Here is an 18,956-nt window from a genome sequence, read left to right on the forward strand (position 1 = left end):
CAACGCTTCAGAATTACGTAGAGCTTCAATGCGACTGATTCGACATTACCTTTGCATGTAAAAACAATTCTTAATGAGATCTATACACGTGTATTCATTGTAGTAGATGATAAGAATAGGAAGACACGTGAACAGGTGATGCCCAAACATAAAAAAAATTGAGACACGTATATTTTAGTAATAATACCTTGTGGAAAGTCGTGTTCAACGTAACTGACAACTGACTTTACTGAAATGTGGACTGACTGGCTGACCACCAGACAGATTCAAAGATGAACTGTGTGTACTGATGACTGAACTACCTCAGCCTTAAGTAAGTTGTCCAATCATTATCTGATCTAAATTCTTTCATGCTTGCCACATTATACGACACAAATATGATAAAGCGTTAGTTTTAATTTCCCTATAGGCAGCTATTGCCTAAAGGTTGCGGAAAGATAGCTAAAATTGGACTAAGTTGTTTTCCCTACCCATCATAACGGCGTGTTAGTGTTTGAAATGAGCTGTTTTGATATTTATTTTAGATCATTCTCCTTTTGTCTTTAGTCTGGTACGCAATGTTGAATGATGTGACATTGTATTGTGTTAACGTTAAATCAGGTTATCGGGCAGCTTGTAGTAGGCTATGGAATTAAACCAGGGCAGGGCGATTATTTTTCCCAGCCCACACAAAATGAAGGTACATTTGGTGCAAAAGTGGCGAGCACATTTAACTGCAGATTTTGCAAGCGCACACTAAAGTCATAAATGTGTAACAGTAAAGTTGAAGTTGTACATGTTTTTTTTTATATCTTGTTAACATAGGGGCTACGGGTTCACAAATCCTTGTTACAGGTACACAAATCCTATCCTGTGAGTCACAAATTTCAAGAATCATGCACTCGACACTTTTGCTCCAATCGTTGCAGCGCAATTGGTGCGAAACACATTTGCACATCCGTGTTTCATAATCTGAGAACATGCACAACATTCGTGCATTTGTAAACCCAAATGTGAACTAATGCATCCGAAGTTCTGCATCTGTGAAATAATTTCTCATTACTTTTGAACCGGCTGCATCTGGTTGACAGTCTTTAAAGTATTTAAAGGTTGTATCAGCGATTTCAGGCCAAAAAAAGGCCCAAACATAAATTATCACATTAAAGTAGTTAAAGGTTGTATCAGCGATTGCAGGCCAAAAAAAGGCCCAAACATAAATTATCTAATCTTTCCTAACGATCCGCTATAGCTGTCTGCCCCATAAGCAGGCCGTCAAAAAAACGTGTCTCTGTCAGCCTAGGCTCCGATATCTGTACACAAAAACAATTGTTATCAACAAGGGTTGGCAACACACTCAAAGGCAAAATAAAGTGTTTCAACCAATAACCGACGAGATGCGTGTTTAGGAGAGTTTAATTGCAGGGAGGGATAGGGAGGGAGTAGCGAGCTAGCTCTCTACAGAAGTGACTTAAGTAAGCTACTCTGCATATGCATCAGTTCTCAATTTCATTTCCAGGAAAACGTTTTTATGTTTTAGCCTATGTTAAAGTAGTGTCTGGCTTGTGGGGGCGTGGCATCACAATGGTTGCTTTCCATCTAGGGATTGGCCGTCCATCGGCCCATCCCTAATGCTATTTGTTGTAAATACATATTCTCAGCAGCCCCACCCCAAAAAAAAAAAAAACAAGACCCTAGGTGCTTGTTAGACCGTAGGTTCTGGAGTAATGTTACTTAAGCTGATGTCTCTGTCGCTGGTGCCTCATCAGACATGAAGATTGCTGTGGAGGGTTGTTGTCATGGTGAGCTGGACAAAATCTACGAGACCATTCGTTATCTAGAAGATAGAGAGGACCTCAAGGTGGACCTGCTACTTTGCTGTGGGGATTTCCAGGCCGTACGCAATGAGGGCGACATGAAGTGCATGGCTGTGCCGACCAAGTATCGGCACATGCAAACCTTTTACAAGTCAGTTTTCCGTTTCTATGATATTTATTTAAAGGGGTTCTTAAAAATGTGTAGTTAATGGTGTGTTTCTTGCCTTATCTAGATATTATTCAGGTGAAAAGAAAGCCCCTATCCTAACCATCTTTATTGGTGGAAACCATGAAGCTTCCAATCATCTTCAAGAGCTTCCTTATGGAGGCTGGGTAGCTCCTAATATCTACTATATGGGTAAAGATTTAGAATGAACAAATTGACAACACAGTATTGTGGATTTTACATGCACTCCAACAATATCGTCTAACACAAAAAAAAATAGGCAAATGCTCATTATTTGATGGATCATACTTAACAAATTGGCTTCTTTGCTTTCTAGGCTATGCTGGTGTGGTACGTTACAAAGGGATCCGTATTGGTGGACTATCAGGAATCTTCAAATCCCATGATTATAGCAAAGGTCAGGGAGCCATGCAAATGCTGTTTGAAGTACTTGCTTTCTTGTTGTCATGTCCATGGTAAATATGTAGCCTTCATGCATTGTAGGGCACTATGAGTTTCCGCCTTACAGTCCAGAGACACTGCGTAGCGTTTACCATGTCAGAAGCATTGATGTCTTCAAACTCAAGCAGGTGTGGTGTGCCTTTCGTATCCCCATTTTTTGTCACATTGTGATTAACCTATACTCTGGGAAACGTAACATTTCAATAGAGATGCACCGATTGATCGGCTGGTGACCGGAATTGGCCGATTTTCACGACCGGCGACTGGCCGGTCAGTCTGAAACATGCCGATTTTATGCCGGTCAAATGCACTCGTGGGTCGCACATGAAACATCACCCATCTGAGTTTGCAAAGTTTGAAGGAGCTAGCAGAGGCCAGCCCTCAGGGCTGGATGTACAAAGAAAGAGCTAATACCTAGTGTTTATGCGCAGAAAGCGAACGCTGTGCTTTACGTGGAATTAACAAAGCTGTCAGTTCATTAGGCTACGTAAACAGCGATCATCACCGCCCTTCCCTGCCGCTAATTGTGTGCCCACAGCTGAACCACAAGCGCAGCTGAACGGAGTTAACCGATTGCGACATTAAAAAGAATCAAAGTTAGCGATCATAGGCTAATAATAAGATGTCAACAAACAGCGACATACAGAGTAGGCCTAGTAGTTCTACTCCACTTAAAAATACTTGAACTATTTATAGACTAGGGCTATGCCTTAATACTAGTCTAGCAGATTCGGAAGTGGATGTGAACATACGATAGCCTATTAGAAAGGCAAACAAAAGTTAAAGTTGCTTTTGACATAGTAGCCTACAGTAAAGAAAACTGGTGCTCGGAATAGCCTACTAAGTCAGCTGTCTCAAAGTTTCTATGCATTAACCAGAATTTGGATTAACGTTTTTCACCGCAAAACAGACGCACACTAACTAGCCTGGCGGGCCATCCTATATCATTGAAATGTATAGTCTGGAATCGACCCATTCACCTCGCTTAATCCAAGGGCAGAGAATTGTCTTTCAAACTGCCTAGGCATGCAATAGGCCAGCCACGACCATATCCCATTATCCGGGTTCGGCAAAGCGGCAAATACATCCTTCTTCTTGAAAGGAATGACTTAAGTGCATTGTGTTGCTCAACTTTCAAAGAAAAGCACAAGTCCAACTCCTTGAAAGATGACGCCAACGCCGATTCAAACAACCGCTCTTCGTTCGCCATAGCCACCTTCCTTGTTCACTGTCGTAGGACTGTCATCATCCTGTTAAGCCCGCCTTAAGACTCTCTAACAAAATAGAGCGCTGTGATTAAATGACGTCCACGGCGTCAGCCAATAGAAATTCCTATGGTTTGATACTAGACGTACAGGCTGAGCAAATTAATTTGCCGCCGCTAGGGTGCGTCTAGATTTCTAGGCTAGACGCACACTGTTTTCATACATATGGCGGAGCACCTAATCAATTGCTATTAGCACTTCTCCTCCCCTGTGTTTGCGTGATACTCCCACTTTTCCCTCACCCTCCCATATGAGAAACTGCCACCTGTTTCATTTTTTTAACAGCCATTCCATTATTGATAAGTTCATTAAATGTCTATCGGAATCGGCTAAAATCGGTATCGCCAGATCAAACTCTATGAGAAATCGGTATCGGCCCAGAAAATTGCAATCGGTGCATCTCTACATTTCAATATTAGTAAACTAATAATTGTAATATGGACATAATGACTGAAGAGTAAGTCTTGATTTCAGATCCAGATGCCAATGGATGTGTTTATGACTCATGACTGGCCCCAAGGAATCTATCATTATGGCTGCATGCAAGAACTGATCAGGAAGAAGAAATTCCTTCAACAAGAGGTTGAATCCAGTACCCTGGGTAGTCCTGCTGCAGCTGAGCTTCTGGCTCACTTAAAACCATCCTACTGGTTCTCAGCACACCTACATGTCAAGTTTGCTGCTCATGTGGAGCATGAGGTGAATGGGATGTAGGGAAGGGGAGATGTTGACTTATAAGCAGCATATAAGAGCATAGAGTGGCACTCTCCAAGAAAAGATTACAAGGACTTGTAGTCAAGTCAACACTATTTATATAGCGCATTTCATACACAAAGGTCATTCAATGTGCTTTACATAAACAAAAGCAAACAGGAATAGCTAATAAAAGCATAGAAGGGCAATAGTCAAAGAATATTTAAAAAAGTAAAGAATAAAGAAGAAGAAAACATAAAACACATAAGGTAATAGTACATAAAAGCATAAAGGGCAATAGTTTAAAAGTGTTTGAAAAGTAATAATTAAGCGGTAGCTGACTTGGACAACGGGGGGGGAGGGGGGGGGGTGTTAAGATCGTCTTGGTAGTGTATAGGTTAGAGACAGCTCTAATTGAGTGCCTGTCACTTAAAGACGTTCGTGAGGGAACCCTTGCAATTGTTGAAAGGCTGCTGATGTGTGGATGCAATTCATAAAGTTTTCTACATAGTTAAAATAAAGGTTCGTACTTCTCCTTGGGACAAACACTTTTGAATTTTGGAAAACACTTTTCCATTTACATCGGGATTTTGCAAACATTCAGTGTCCGAGTCAATAAAATGAGCCCTTCAACTAAATTAACAAGCAGCTGTAAGTAGGCTAAGCATGCTAAATTCGACATCCAAACAGTATTCTAACGTTAGCTTTGAGATACTGCTTGATTGCATAACTTAACTTAGTTTAGTCTCTTCAATGTAGCCTACTATTTTGTGATAAGATCTTAGCAGAGTTCACTTCAATGCAGCAGTTTTGAACAAATTTGCGCAGCATGGTCACAATGCTAAGTGGATTTAATAGCAATTTAGCCAGACGTCTTCTATGTGGCAACAACAATCCTTCAACAATCATGAATATTTTGTTAAATGCACATTCAGAGAAGGGGCAGCGGGCTACGAGAGAGAGTGGGGCGGGGCAAGGAAAGGCTGCGTGCGTAAAAAGCGCAGGTCAATGGCAATGCAAGGATTTCATCTTATATTTAATTTAGATTAAATTCAATTAAACATAGGATATTAATCTGTGGCGGCTGATTTTTATTTCGTGGCACCCTCCACAGATTAGTCAATGTATGGGAAACACTGTACTTCACAGAATCCCCCTTTGCCCAACTAACGACAGCAATAGTACTACAAGGAACAATAGTACTCACCCGAAGAATGCTCTGTGAACTGGGCAATGAACATTTGATCAGTTAGCAGAAAGCTTCTGAGTAAAGTTTGGTCTTAAGTCTAGATTTGCAGAGCTTAGAGCTGCAGCAGACGAATTGGTTATTGACTGGATTATTACGCCTGAATGAGAGTATAGTTCCATGTCAAATCAGCCTAGAAAATCGCCACGTTTCATTATCCATTGGTCTTATTACACTTTCTAACTTGAGAGGAGACAAGTTTTAAATAGGAGTTTTTGAAGGTAGGAACTGGTAGAGCATTCCATCAACGGGGAACAACAGATGTGAAAAGTTTGGATTGTGTTGAGCATATAGGTGGTCAAGCCAGGCATTCACATAAGTGAGTGCAGAACTGGAGACTACCTTGAAGGCAAGCATTAGCATTGTAATTTAATGTGGGCAGCTACAGGTAAAACATTATGTATTTTGATATTGTAATTGTTTGTACCCACTATAGTTCATGGCATTGCAGATTTGTTACACATTTCGTCTAAAATATGAAAAGAAAACCCAGCACTTTTCTTCACTCTATCTTATCAAAATGTCATTTTCTTTAGGCTCAGGGTCACAATACTCCTCGTACTACAAAATTCCTGTCGCTGGATAAGTGCCTTCCTCACAGGGACTTTCTACAGGTGAGCATTTTATGGGAAAAGTATTTCTCCTCATTAGAATAACACCTAATGAATTAAATAAAGTGTAGAAAACATTGTTAAAGGATAATTCCGGTGTGATATTGACCTAAAGTGTGTTGAAACATGATACCGGGTGTGAACGTATGTCTCATAGACCATCTCGGCTTGTCCCCTGCACTCCAAAATCGGGTGCTAGTTAGCCGATGCTACCAACAGCTTTTTCAATGGGGGTGCCTCGGGCATTGGCCTAGCCATGCAAATAAATCATTGTTTTACACCATTTACGAGGCTCAACGTATCTCCACACTTCATTGGTAGACTTCTGAGGGCCCTGACATTTAAAATGAGACATAGAGAACTTTGAAAAAGCACTGGTAATTTACTTACAAGACAATTTATACAGACAGTATCTTCACAAAGTTTAGCGTTTGCAGCCATCTTGAATTTAGTCACGATAAGTCGAGCGACGAGTAAGAATGAACAGGTATGATAAGGGATCAGATTACAAAAATAATTCTGTGGAAATGCATGGATTCCAGTTTCTTCCAGTAGCAGCAACTGGAATCCATGCATTTCCACGGAACTATTTTTGGAGTCCAACCCACCACAGGAGATTAAAAATCTGACTGATCAAAAGCAGCAATAACAGAGACGGCACATTAGACAATCTTTCAACAAAGCTTCCGGTCATTTAACGCCTGCTAGAGTTGACTGTAGGTCCGAATGCAAATGTTACCATAATAGGCTATCCTAAAATCCAGCGATAAAACGAAGCATGAACTCATTGAGTGTCTGTCATAGCAAGCTTTTACATTATCACATTATAAACTACTGTTAGCCACATAACATTTAGGCTAGAAGCTGGACATTGCGAACATAGCTAAACGTAAGGACAATGAACATAACTTTACCTTTATGGTCTACAAGTTATCCTCAGTTATCCATAGTTAGTCTACTAGTGTTGCATGGGTCAACTTGTTACCCGCGGACACCCGTGGGTTGGGCGGGTGCGGGTAAGCTTGATCGGAAAATATCACAGGTGCGGGCGGGGCGGGTCAAAAATTGACAAAGCACTTCTTCTCAGAAAGTTCTCACTTAGTTAATAATGTAGGCTACAGAACATTAAGTGCAACAAACCTTCTTGCAATCTCTCTTAACTGCATAAAACAGGTTAAGATATTAGTCTACAAGACCTTCCATCTTCCCCTCTCCCTCTCACACAGGTGCGTGACAGAGGGTGCGCTGAAACCTGCATTCCCGCAACATTCTTTCATTAGACAGATGCAGTTTTGTTAAGTTCATGGATGCATGCTATAATGATAATTTTCAACTTTCTTTCATTAGACAGATTTCTGGTTCAGTTCAAATTTAAAGTTTAGGCAACAGACAGATATCAAGGGTTTAAACCGATTGAACCTGTCTGTGTCAATGTGTGTGTGTTTCTTTCCGCGGGCGCGCGCGCGCGGAGAGAGAGTTCAGGTTAGGCTACATGATGTAGCTTTTTACTTGTGTTTTACCTTTAAATACATCAATAAAGAATTAAGGATATTTCAGTTTGTTTATTTATTTAGTAGGCCTAGCCTATGAACCCAGATAGCAAAATCAGATTGGCAGATAGTGGACCGCTGGTGGTATGCCGCCGGTGGCGTGCCACTTGTGGTCCGCCGTTGGACCACAATCTCTTTAAATTTAACTTGTCATGAATAGTAATAAAATGATATATGGCGTATAACTGAACAAATGAAAAACTAGATTTAGATTAAATTAATCCAACATGCTAGTGAGCAACAACTCTTTGTTGAAGCATATAGCCTACAGTGCAAATTCAAAGTCAAAGTCTGCTTTATCAATTTCTTCACATGTCAAGACATACAAAGAGATCGAAATTGCGTTTCCTACTATCCCACGGTGGAGACAAAACATATTTTACCAATTAGGTCCACAGACAAACATAACATTCAAGTAAACAATATAAAAAGTAAAAATAAGAAGGCACATACAATGAAGAAATAAGAGCAGCAAAATTTGGTAGAAATTCTGCAATTGTGCATACAGTAGACAGTCAATATAATAGTGCAAAAGTCAGGCCAATAAATGGCTGAGGTAGTTTTGTTTGACCTAAGTATGCAAGTGGCATAGTGGTGCAAGTTATGTAAGAGCAGCAGAAGTGTGTTCAGAAGTGTTCAGGACAACAGGACAACAACAACAAGTTGCAAGTGTGCAAGTGTACAAGTGGAGTAGTGCAAGTGGAGTAGTGCAAGGCAGCCATTGTGGGTCTAAAAAGTCCAGGATGTTATGTAGCTGAGGGTGGGGGGAGAGTTCAGGATCCTAACAGCCTGGTGTATGAAGCTGTTGGTGAGTCTGGTGGTGCGGGGCGCAGGCTTCTGTACCTCTTCCCAGAGGGCAGTAGATCAAACTAATTGTGAGCCGGGTGACTTGCATCACTCACAATTGTGGTCGCCTTTATTCTTGGTGAGGTGGGAGGTGTAAATGTCCTTCAGGGAGGGGAGTGAAGCACCAATAATCCTTCCAGCTGTGTTCACTATGCGCTGCAGGGCTTTCCTGTTTCCTGTGGTTATGATGGCTGGTGGAGCACTTGCTCGCCTGAGTTTCCGCAGGAAGTACAGGCGGCGCTGAGCTTTCTTCGCCAGTGATGCAGTGTTGGTGGTCCAGGAGAGGTCTTCACTGATGTGCACCCCCAGGAATTTGGTGCTGCTCACTTTCTCCACCACAGCACCGTCGATGGTCAGTGGCAGGTGTTGGGTGTGACCTCTACGGAAGTCAACAACAATCTCCTTGGTCTTGCTGGCGCTTCAGCAGGAGGTTGTTGTCCCTGCACCACGTGGTCAGAAGGTCGACCTCCAACCTGTATTGAGTCTCGTCGCCCTTGGTGATGAGACCCACCAGAGTTGTGTCGTCAGCAAATTTCACTATGTGGTTGTTGCTGTAGGTTGCAGTGCAGTCATGCGTCAGCAGGGTGAAGAGCAGCGGACTGAGCACGCAGCCTTGGGGGGCCCCCGTGCTCAGTGTGATGCTGCTTGAGATATTGTTGCCAACACTTGCCAACTCGTACTACTTGAGGCCTCTGACAGAGGAAGTCCAGTAGCCAGTTGCAGAGGTAGGTACTGAGTCCCAGTTGGTCAAGTTTGCGGATGAGTTGTTGTGGTATGATGGTGTTGAATGCAGAACTGAAGTCTATAAACAGCAATCTCACATATGAGTCTCTTTTTTCCAGGTGGGTGAGGGCTGGGTGGAGGACAGAGCAGATTGCATCCTCTGTGGACCGTTTTGGCTCGGTATGCAAACTGGAAGGGGTCCAGGGTGGGGGGGAGAATGGATTTGATGTGTGACATGACAAGCCGCTCAAAGCACTTCATGATGATGGGTGTCAGTGCCACGGGGCGGTAGTCATTGAAGCAGGATGGAGCAGTTTTCTTCGGCACAGGTATGATGGTGGCAGCTTTGAAACATGATGGGACGATGGCTTGCTTCAGGGAAGTATTAAAGATGTCTGTGAAGACATCCTTAAGCTCCTCAGCGCAGTCCTTCAGCGCCCGACCTGGGATGTTGTCTGGGCCTGCTGCCTTACGGGTGTTGATAGCAGCAAGTGTCCTCTTCATGCTGTCGGCAGAGAGGCACAGGGGCTGCTCGTGTGGAGGGGGAGGGGTCTTCTGTGGGCAAGTGCTGTTTTGTGCTTCAAAGTGAGCAAAGAAACGGTTCAGATTGTTGAGCAGAGGGATGTTGCTCTCACAGCTCTGTGGCGCGGGCTTGTAGTCCGTGATGGCCTGAATGCCCTGCCATAGGCTTTGTGCGTTCCTGCTGTCTTTGAAGTGGGTGGTTATCTTGCGAGTGTATTCCTTTTTTGCTTCCTTGATACCACGGGACAGGTTGGCTCTCGCTGTTCTCATGCCAGCTTCATCCCCAGCTCTGTAGGCTTTGTCTCTGGCCCTCAGCAGCCTGAGGACATCCTCTGTCAGCCATGGCTTCCAGTTAGCCCGAGTGATGATGTCTTTTGTGTGGGTCACATCATCAATGCACTTTGTGATGTAAGAGGTTACAGTGTCTGTATACTCCTCTATGTCTGTCTGATTGTTGTAAGTGGCTGCCTGCTTACATTTCCCAGTCTGTTGTGTCAAAGCAGTCTTGAAGAGCATCAGAGGCTCCCTCAGGCCACACTTTTACCTGCTTGCGAACCGGTTTGTATGCTTTCACCCTTTGTATGCAGGCATTAGCATAACAGTGAAATTCTTCTTGTTTCAGTGTTTAGTTAATAAGAAAGCATTGTCTACCTCAATATGAACTACAAAGGATATCCTAGACTATAGGCACATTGTTTTGTTTTTTTTGTCGGGTCGGGTTCGGGTTGTTAATCAGCGCATATTTTTGAGGGTCGGGTGGGTGCGGATCAACTCTCCTGATGGTTCGGGTGGGTGCTGATGTTAAAAAAACTTAACCCGCGCAACACTATAGTCTACTGTTATTTCCGTCATGCATTCTTCTCGATATGAGCTAGTTAGAGATAAAGATGGCCTTGCCATAATCTCTTTATCACACAGGTCTGACTAAATTCGAGGTTTCACTCCAGAAACACTTTGTTGTAGCCTATGGACCTTACCCAAAACTTGCGACGACAGGCTTTTACTCTTAAATTACCCACTGTTGCTAGGTTACGGGGACGCTGGCGAGACACGCCGCTCTGTCTGACATCATGTTTTTGTTTGTTTTTATGTAATGTTCGTAATTTTATGTAATGTCATGTTTATTTTTTTGTATTGGTTTGTCTAGTTAAATGTTTTCCCTATTTATTTACGTTATTTTTGATAGTTTTCGTGTTATTCTTAGTCCTTTTTACTGCTTCTAAGTCGGCTGAAATTGGGAGCTTGCTATGGCTAGCTTTTGCCCTAGCTGGGCATCGGACATCCTTCCATCCATCCGTGAGCGGTGCTGCACTTCACTGTCTGGTCGAGGGGATCTCTGTCTGGTCGAGGGGCTTAACATAACGATTGATGGCAGAGTTGCAACGGTTTGGCTTGAATTCCCTGCTACTTGAAAACAAATATCCTATTGCGTCCTATTGCGTGCAAAGGGAATTTGAAAGACAACTGATTATCCTGCCCCTCGGACTGAGCACTGCGAACGATGAGTGCCCAGACCCTACATACAATGTGGGTCTGGCTCGCCAGGCTAGGACCTGGGCTACTCTGCGGGAGATCTGCCATGGCCGCCGAGCTGTTGCTGACCTGAGAGCTGCCATGCCAACTGCAGACTAACTGGGCCTCTGACATCCTTCCATCCATCCGTGAACGGTGCACTTCACTGTCTGGTCGAGGGGATCTCTCAGGACAGCTGGACCTAGGCTAGCTACTCTGCTGAAAAGATCTGCCGTGGGTCGCCGAGCTGTTGCTGACCTGCGAGCTGCCATGCCAACTGCAGACTAACGTTAGCCTAGCGGTGAGGAGCTGCAGTCTCCGCGGAGTAACAGACGGTCGCTGTTAGAAGTCCACTGAGTTCTTGGATCTACACGACGCCCACTACTTCAGACTGTGCTTCCAGTGATCTCCAGACTGCAGTCTACAAGGCCTAACGTTAACGTGATCTCCAGACTGCCAGTGAATTCACCGGGTTGATCATTTGCTAACGTTAAAGAACTTTGTTGGCATATCGGTTGTGAAGACACTCTGTGCAGTTTTCACGTATCATCATTGCCCTTGGACATTTTCAGCTGGTTTGGAAATTGGACTAATTTTAACATCACCTTTCCCCTTTTTCAATATATTTTCTTTTGTTTTTCACTTTTTATTTGTTTATTTGTTTTGTTGTCTGTCTTGGTGTCAAGGGTACACTGGCGACTACGCCGCTTCGTCCAGCATTGTTTGTATTTGTTATTTTTTAAATGTATTTGTCATGTCTTGATGTCATGGGCACGCTGGCGACTACGCCGCTCCATCCGGCATCGTTTGTCTTGTTATGTGTCTTGTTTGTTGGAGCGCTTTGGGTTGCACTATGTGCATGTTAAATGTAAAACTGACTTGACTTGACTTGACTTAAAAACTGTCATAGTGTAATATGCAGTTTCTGGCATCCATAAGAAAAACAATTGTAGATGAATGGTCAACATAACTTAACTGTAGCTACATCTGACTCATCGTCAGGGAATAGCAACGTTACTCCTTCAATAACATGACGCACAACTTTATTTTCATACATTCATTTGATTAACAGGCTAGACTTTGAATTAATTTGAAAACAGGCTTTCTGTTCATTGTATCACATTTTGTTTTCAGTTGTCAAAAGTTATGGGGGTAAAATTAGTGATAATCCCCAGTTCAGAAAACCATGCTAACGTTTACGTTCACCATCTAAAAAAGACGCGCAAGTCAGCACTCAGCTGAGAGCTCAAGAATCAGTTAAATCGCTAACAGCCGGCAGCTCCGTTTAAAATGTCTGCGTAATTGTCAGATGTGATGAAATGCGTTCATATTCCACTTTTTATGTCATAAACGTAGTAGGATTGTCCAATGGTCAATCTATTGCTTCAATTTGTGTTTTATGTGATGTACCGATGCTGGGTTCATGCCGTTTTGCGCAAGTTTAAAATGTTTAGCGACTGCGTAATTTGAAAAAGTTCCACTATTCATGCCAGGAATGTAACATACCTATGATGCAGCTTTGCAGTTGTCCAATATAGTCAATCTATTGTCTCAATTGTGTTTATTGTGACACGCCAAAGCTACATTCATGCATTGTTTTGCTCTGGTTGAAAATGTTTCTGCGTAATTTGTCAGCTGTGATCAAATGCGTTCAAAAATTCCACTTTTATGTCATAAATATAACTTGCCTATGATTAATATATATAGTGTATCTAATCTAGGCCTCTCTTATGTTCAATCAAATTGGCTTTGCCCAGCCGTTTTTTTTTTCTGTGCCTTCTCATTTGAACATTTTCTATATGCCACTGTTTTAGATTCCAACGCAAATTGACCAAGAAGAGCCAAACGTCTTTGTCTACTGCATTCAAGATCATTGAGTCTTTCATCTAAACTGCTCCCTCTCTTCAATTTCCCTTCCAAATTACTTTTTATTGTCCGAAGACGTTGATCACAAGAATCCGACATTCTAAGCATCGACACATAGTACTGCACTATGATGCAAAGCAACTTCACTTGCATTTGTAGGGTACTAAAAATCTGTGCAACAGCTAACCAAGGTGCAGTCGGTTCTCACACACCTGCTGCATCTGAAGGCCCACGCATAAGGCCTACGACTATCACTCTACATGCCTCCTGTTGCATGTCACGTTTTAATTTGCTAGCTGGTCCTGCCTCCTGGCTCCCTAAAATGCCGGATCATGTGAACAGATCAGCAGGCCGGCAAATTTTTAGACACATGATGCGGCAAAAAGACGGCTCCTCCTCGGGAATTTTACGTGATCTTTGTGTCTATAATAAGGGCTATAATGACACAAATGAATGAAAAATGTGGTTTTCAAAAGGCATAAAATGCCAATCACTATAAGTAGTCTCTGATGCCCCTGTATACATACTGTTTAGGTAGGCTACTGTATACTTAACTTTGGCCTTGATGCTTGATGGCATGTGACATTTGTACCCCCCGGCCAAATACGCCTAACCGATTGCCAAGTGGCCTTGTGCCTAAAATGGTGAAATTCCAGGCCTGGCACGGATAGTCGAATAATCGGTTAACCGTCCGAGATATATGCGTAGCATAAGGTAACATAAGCATAACATGCGTGACTTCTATGCTATGCTATGCTATGATGGTAGAAGTTTTGCTACAGCGTCACTGTTAATTAAGCAGATGTGTCATGGATATAGAATTTGTCCCCACCAATGAAGAACATTTGTATCCTACCTACGGTCTACTAACTGAAAGAAATGCATTATAAAACTGACAGTGTCAATGAAACAGTAGAGTTTTAAGAGTTCAAGAGTGCACTTTGTGTCTTTTGTCTGGAAAAAAGTGCTATATAAATAAATGGTACCCAAACATTGGAGGTGCAAGCTGTGCCCTTTTGTTACTGTGAGGAGGAGGATGATGATGATGATTTGGGCCCGAGGAGAACCAGAGCTGTGGCCTGCACTGAAAATGCAAAGCCATTACGTTTCTCCACTTACCCCCCTATTTTGAGTTTTTGGATGATTTGTAGATGTAAAACCAATCCGTAGAATAAATTTGTAAGGGTAGGGCATATTTGTAATATCGACAATTACTTGTACAGATCATTTTTACAGTTACAAATAATTTCTAGAGTTTCAAAACGGTATACACACATACAAAACATTTGAGTCTAATTTAATTCCATAGAAATAGTGCTTCTAATGTTTGATGATTTTGGCACACACATCACATGGAAGTGCATGTGCTGTCAGAAGTTGTGGAAATTTAAAAGCTGTCTCATTCTTGGGTGAATGTGGGTGTGGTGTTGTGGTGGTGGTGGTGATGGTGACCTGGCTGTTCCCTTTTTCAGGTTCTTGAATTGGCAGAGCGACCAGGATCTTCTGAGCAACTGGAATATGATCCAGAATGGCTGGCTATCCTTAAAGCTACTGACAGCTTGCAAAAAGTTTCCCCCAGTATCTGGTTGCCTCCTGAGGACAACGCACTACATGCAAAGTTGGTGGCATAAAGTCTTCAAATTATCTGTTTTTTTATGATTGTCTAACTTTTTTCTAATTTTCTGTTTAGAAGGTATAGGCTCTGTGCTCTAGCGTAGTGATGAACTTCCGTTTTTGGCAAGCTCGTTTCCTGTTCGCTGTCAAAAAGCACCTGAAGATGAGCGCTTTAGTTGTACCAAAACGTTTGCTTAGGCACCGAAAATCCTGCCCTCCTGTTTTTGTGTAGCCACTGTGCATGTAGGCTGGCGTTTTTAGGAAAATCGCTTTTACGATTAGAAGCTCTGTTAGAGCATGATGAAGGTTCTAGCACCCGATAGAAAAGCGTTTTAGATGAATGGCTGACATAACGTTACTGCATCTGACTGGTTTTCAGAGAATTAGCTACATTGTAACACTGCCACACTGATGTGACGCCCAGCATCCCCAGCTAAACTGACGCCTATGTTCAGAAGAAAGTTCTTTGTTTCTATCACTGTTGTGCTTTTTTTGGTTGTTAGGTTATGGGTACACAGGCAGGTCATACTCTGAATGACAAGGCTTCTTGTGAACTTCTATTACACAGGTCTCTTTGTTTGCATTAATTCATGCATGCATTCATTATCTGAATGCCTCTTAGATTGGTAGGTTGAGTCTCTCATTGAATCCTATTAAAATGAGTGGTTTTCTATCCCTTTTACATATGGGGAGCAGTTTTACTATCAAATCTAGCAGTAGGGCCAAACTCTGTATGAACTAGCCAGTTAAAGTTTGATGTTTAAATGTTAATGCGGTGTCTAAACTTCAGTGTGATTTGCACTCAGGTGGGACTTTACTGTTGCCGAAGCTGATATGATGGAAGTTGTGAGTGACCTGGGGGGTGACCTCTGCGTCCCTGTGAATTTCTCTCTTACTGTCCCTTCATACGACCCCATCCACCCTCAGCCCTATACACAACCATCTTATCGAATTAACCCACAGACTACAGAACTCTGTGCTACCCTTGGACTGACCGACATATATGCTCAAGCTGGGCAGACTAGCCAGTTGAGACAAAGTGCAAGGAGAGAGGATGAGGACAACTTGGGCAGTTGTGAGGAATTTCCTTCAAACCCTGCTGACACATCAGAGCTGTCAGGCTCCTATAACCCAGATGAAATTTCCATTGAAGATGACTGGGACAAGGACAAAGGAGAGGAAGATGGAATAGCAGGGGAAAAGGTAACTGATGATACCGGATTGGAGAGGGCAGTTGGTGTTGAGGAGATTGACCGTGAATACAGTTCTCTGCCCTCTGGGTCACAAATCCTCCCACACTCTCTTTCCACCAAGGCTGAAGTAGTCAACCAGTCCCCAGGCTCCCTCTCATTACAACTTCCTCTGCCCACCCAGTCCACTTCCCAGAACCTGCCTCACCCAGAATTGCAAGAAGAGTGGGTAACACAGCCACCCAAAGTGCACAAACGTTGCAGTGATGAAAAGGATGTAGGTAAGGATGGAACTATTAAGATTAAGAGAAGAAACCAGACAATCTATATAGCCAAGCAGGACGATGGATATGAAGAAAACTGAATGTCCATCCTTATTGTTCTATGGTTGGTTTAATTCCTGTGAGATTTTTTTGTCAAAATACTGAATTGTCTGTATACCAAGTTTAGGATCTTTTCTGTATTGTGTACATTCATCTTATGTTGTATTTTCACAATTTCCCTAAGACGCAATTTAATACTTAAGTAGACTGGCTTGTTTTGTAATCATAAAATCTAAAACCGAAGAAGTTACTTTATTGTACTGCTCTCTACTGGGTTCAGAATCTGATCTGAATCTTAAGTGATATCCTTGCGATAATTTATGTAATTGGCAGTAATAGCTAGAACTCATTTGAGGTTTCAGATTTAAAGCCTGTGTTGCAGGTTAACCACCACTGTTGATTAATGGGTACATAAAGCACTCAATATATGTATATCATTTTTAAAAATGTCTCCAAATGGTGTTAAATGCCAGTTTTTGTTGTTTTTAGCATTAGCGGGTTTTTTGTACGCAATTCGGTGATGACGTCACTTTGGGGACTACTTGATCTGCGCTTCATTCATTTCAATGCATTTCAATGGACATCGCGCTTACACTTTCAACATAAAGTTTGTATATTTACACTTCGAATTTCGTCACAGCATTTATATTACAGCTACCATATGGTCTAACAAAGATAACAATGTCTTCCGATTTTAGTTTAATGCAATTTTCTGAATTTGAGATGCCTCGTTATGAGGCTACATAATGCACCTATTCAGTTCAATGTATTATGCTTATAACGTTATTTACACTTTTTTTTTTTGTTACTGTCAGTGAACAGCACCGAATGAAAGTCAACATTTTCTTTATATCTAGTGATAGTGATCATGTCGTTAGTTCAGATAAGTAGGCTACCGGGCAAACTTAGTCAGAAGATCAGAATATGAAGCATCATGATGGCTAGCTGGGCTAACTTTTTAGTCCCACCTGTGAGCCACCCCAGTTACTTAGCTTCTAGCCGCCGCCGATTAGGCTGGTCGTGTCTTCAGCATGAATATTTTCGATAACTACTGCTCGTGATTGCCATTGACATCGTCAGGGTACGGCTTACCAAAGAGGGAGATAATATGGGCAAGTCGCCGTTATGCAGGTGCTTGCAGTAGCTGCAGTAACTAGGGAAGCGAGTGCATTTTGGCCGCTGGTCGAGGAGCTCCCCTGTGACCAGCATATGACATGATCTATCTACCAATCTATCTACCTGTTTATATACATATCTAGGCTATCTATAGCCTATCTATTTATCTATAATCTGCGCTATCTACTGCTGAACAATCCCTTACTTGTCTCTCTTTACTCCTCTCTCATTACTCTCAAGGGTCTCAAGGTGGGCGTTGGTCTGTAGTCTCCCCAAGGTGACGTAATGCAATGCATTGTGGGGGAAAGGAGAATCACTTCAAACGCTGTGAAATAGTACCTGCTTTTTCATATTATATTCCGTTTTGTGATACCCAACAACATCAAATACAATGGATAACAGTTTAAATGTTTATTATCAACAAGCAAATTGTGCAAATTCGTTGGGAAATGAACCCTGCAACACGGCCTTTAAAACACCTGATTGTATTTAGTATGGTTAATTAACATTTGCATGGATATATTCAGTATCATAGAAATAATAGAATTAAGATAATACTTAATGATCCCTAGGGAAATTATTTCTTTGCATTTTACCCGTCCATGGTTAGTGAATACACAAACCCGGAGTTGTGAGCAGCCACCTGGCCTAAAATGTCATGTCGTAAGGAGTAAACATGCAGGGGGACTGGTGAGTGGAGGGGTTATTTTGCTGTGTGAGCAGTGCGTGGTGTCACTAAAAAGAGTAGGTGAAGCGTGTGCGTCCTTACACTACAACTGGCGTCCCCAATTAACCTCTACCCTGAGTATAGAAGCACTGGGTAAACTTTTTTTAAGTATATTTTTTGGGGCTTTTTTTATGCCTTTAATGTGATAGTTGAGAATGACAGAAAGCGAGTGGAAGAGAGTCTGGGTGGGATCCGGAAAGAACCACGGGGCGGGAATCGAACCTGGGTCACCGGCATACAGTCCAGATGCGGTTGCGCCACAGCTGGGGCCCTGGGTAAACTTAAAGGTAAACTATGCAAGACTTTCACCTTAATATAACCTTTAAAGCCAATTTAATGGTAAACAAATTTGTAATAGTTGAATCGTTCACCTAGCATAGCTATACAGCATAGACGTAGCGAGTCGCTACCGGGAAAACCAGCCATGCAACTTCAAGAATAGCAGCCCAACAAATCTCGCAAGAATCGTGAAACATTACCTAAACCTGCATAGTGTACCTTTTAAAGTTTTCCATTTCAATTCAAGAGATTAAAAATGTAGAGAAGTAGAACACTTGCATTCACTATAATACAATCAGCACATCAGTTTACACTTTCAATTACCTACATGCTGCAGGTATAACGAAGCACAAGTGTGTTCAGTTGATCTTAACATAAATAATTCCCATCAAAGGAACATATCTGGTGTGAAGAGAACCAGTGGAGAGTTGGTCAGGTGTCTTGGTAAGTAG

The 18,956-nt window shown here is 42.3% G+C and overlaps 1 protein-coding gene across 1 annotated transcript; it reads left to right on the forward strand.

The window, feature by feature from the left end:
• The first annotated feature begins 208 nt into the window (after positions 1 to 208).
• On the forward strand, positions 209 to 16,814 carry dbr1 (debranching RNA lariats 1). Its single transcript, XM_048239968.1, has 9 exons — positions 209 to 313; positions 1,746 to 1,944; positions 2,027 to 2,151; positions 2,297 to 2,377; positions 2,464 to 2,549; positions 4,161 to 4,385; positions 6,162 to 6,239; positions 14,728 to 14,873; positions 15,676 to 16,814. Exons 2-9 carry the CDS (start codon positions 1,748 to 1,750, stop codon positions 16,421 to 16,423), a joined length of 1,686 nt encoding a protein of 561 aa, XP_048095925.1. The 5' UTR covers positions 209 to 313; positions 1,746 to 1,747; the 3' UTR covers positions 16,424 to 16,814.
• The last annotated feature ends 2,142 nt before the right edge of the window (positions 16,815 to 18,956 follow it).

Source organism: Alosa alosa, chromosome 3 (genome assembly GCF_017589495.1).
Source record: "Alosa alosa isolate M-15738 ecotype Scorff River chromosome 3, AALO_Geno_1.1, whole genome shotgun sequence".
NCBI lineage: Eukaryota > Metazoa > Chordata > Actinopteri > Clupeiformes > Clupeidae > Alosa > Alosa alosa.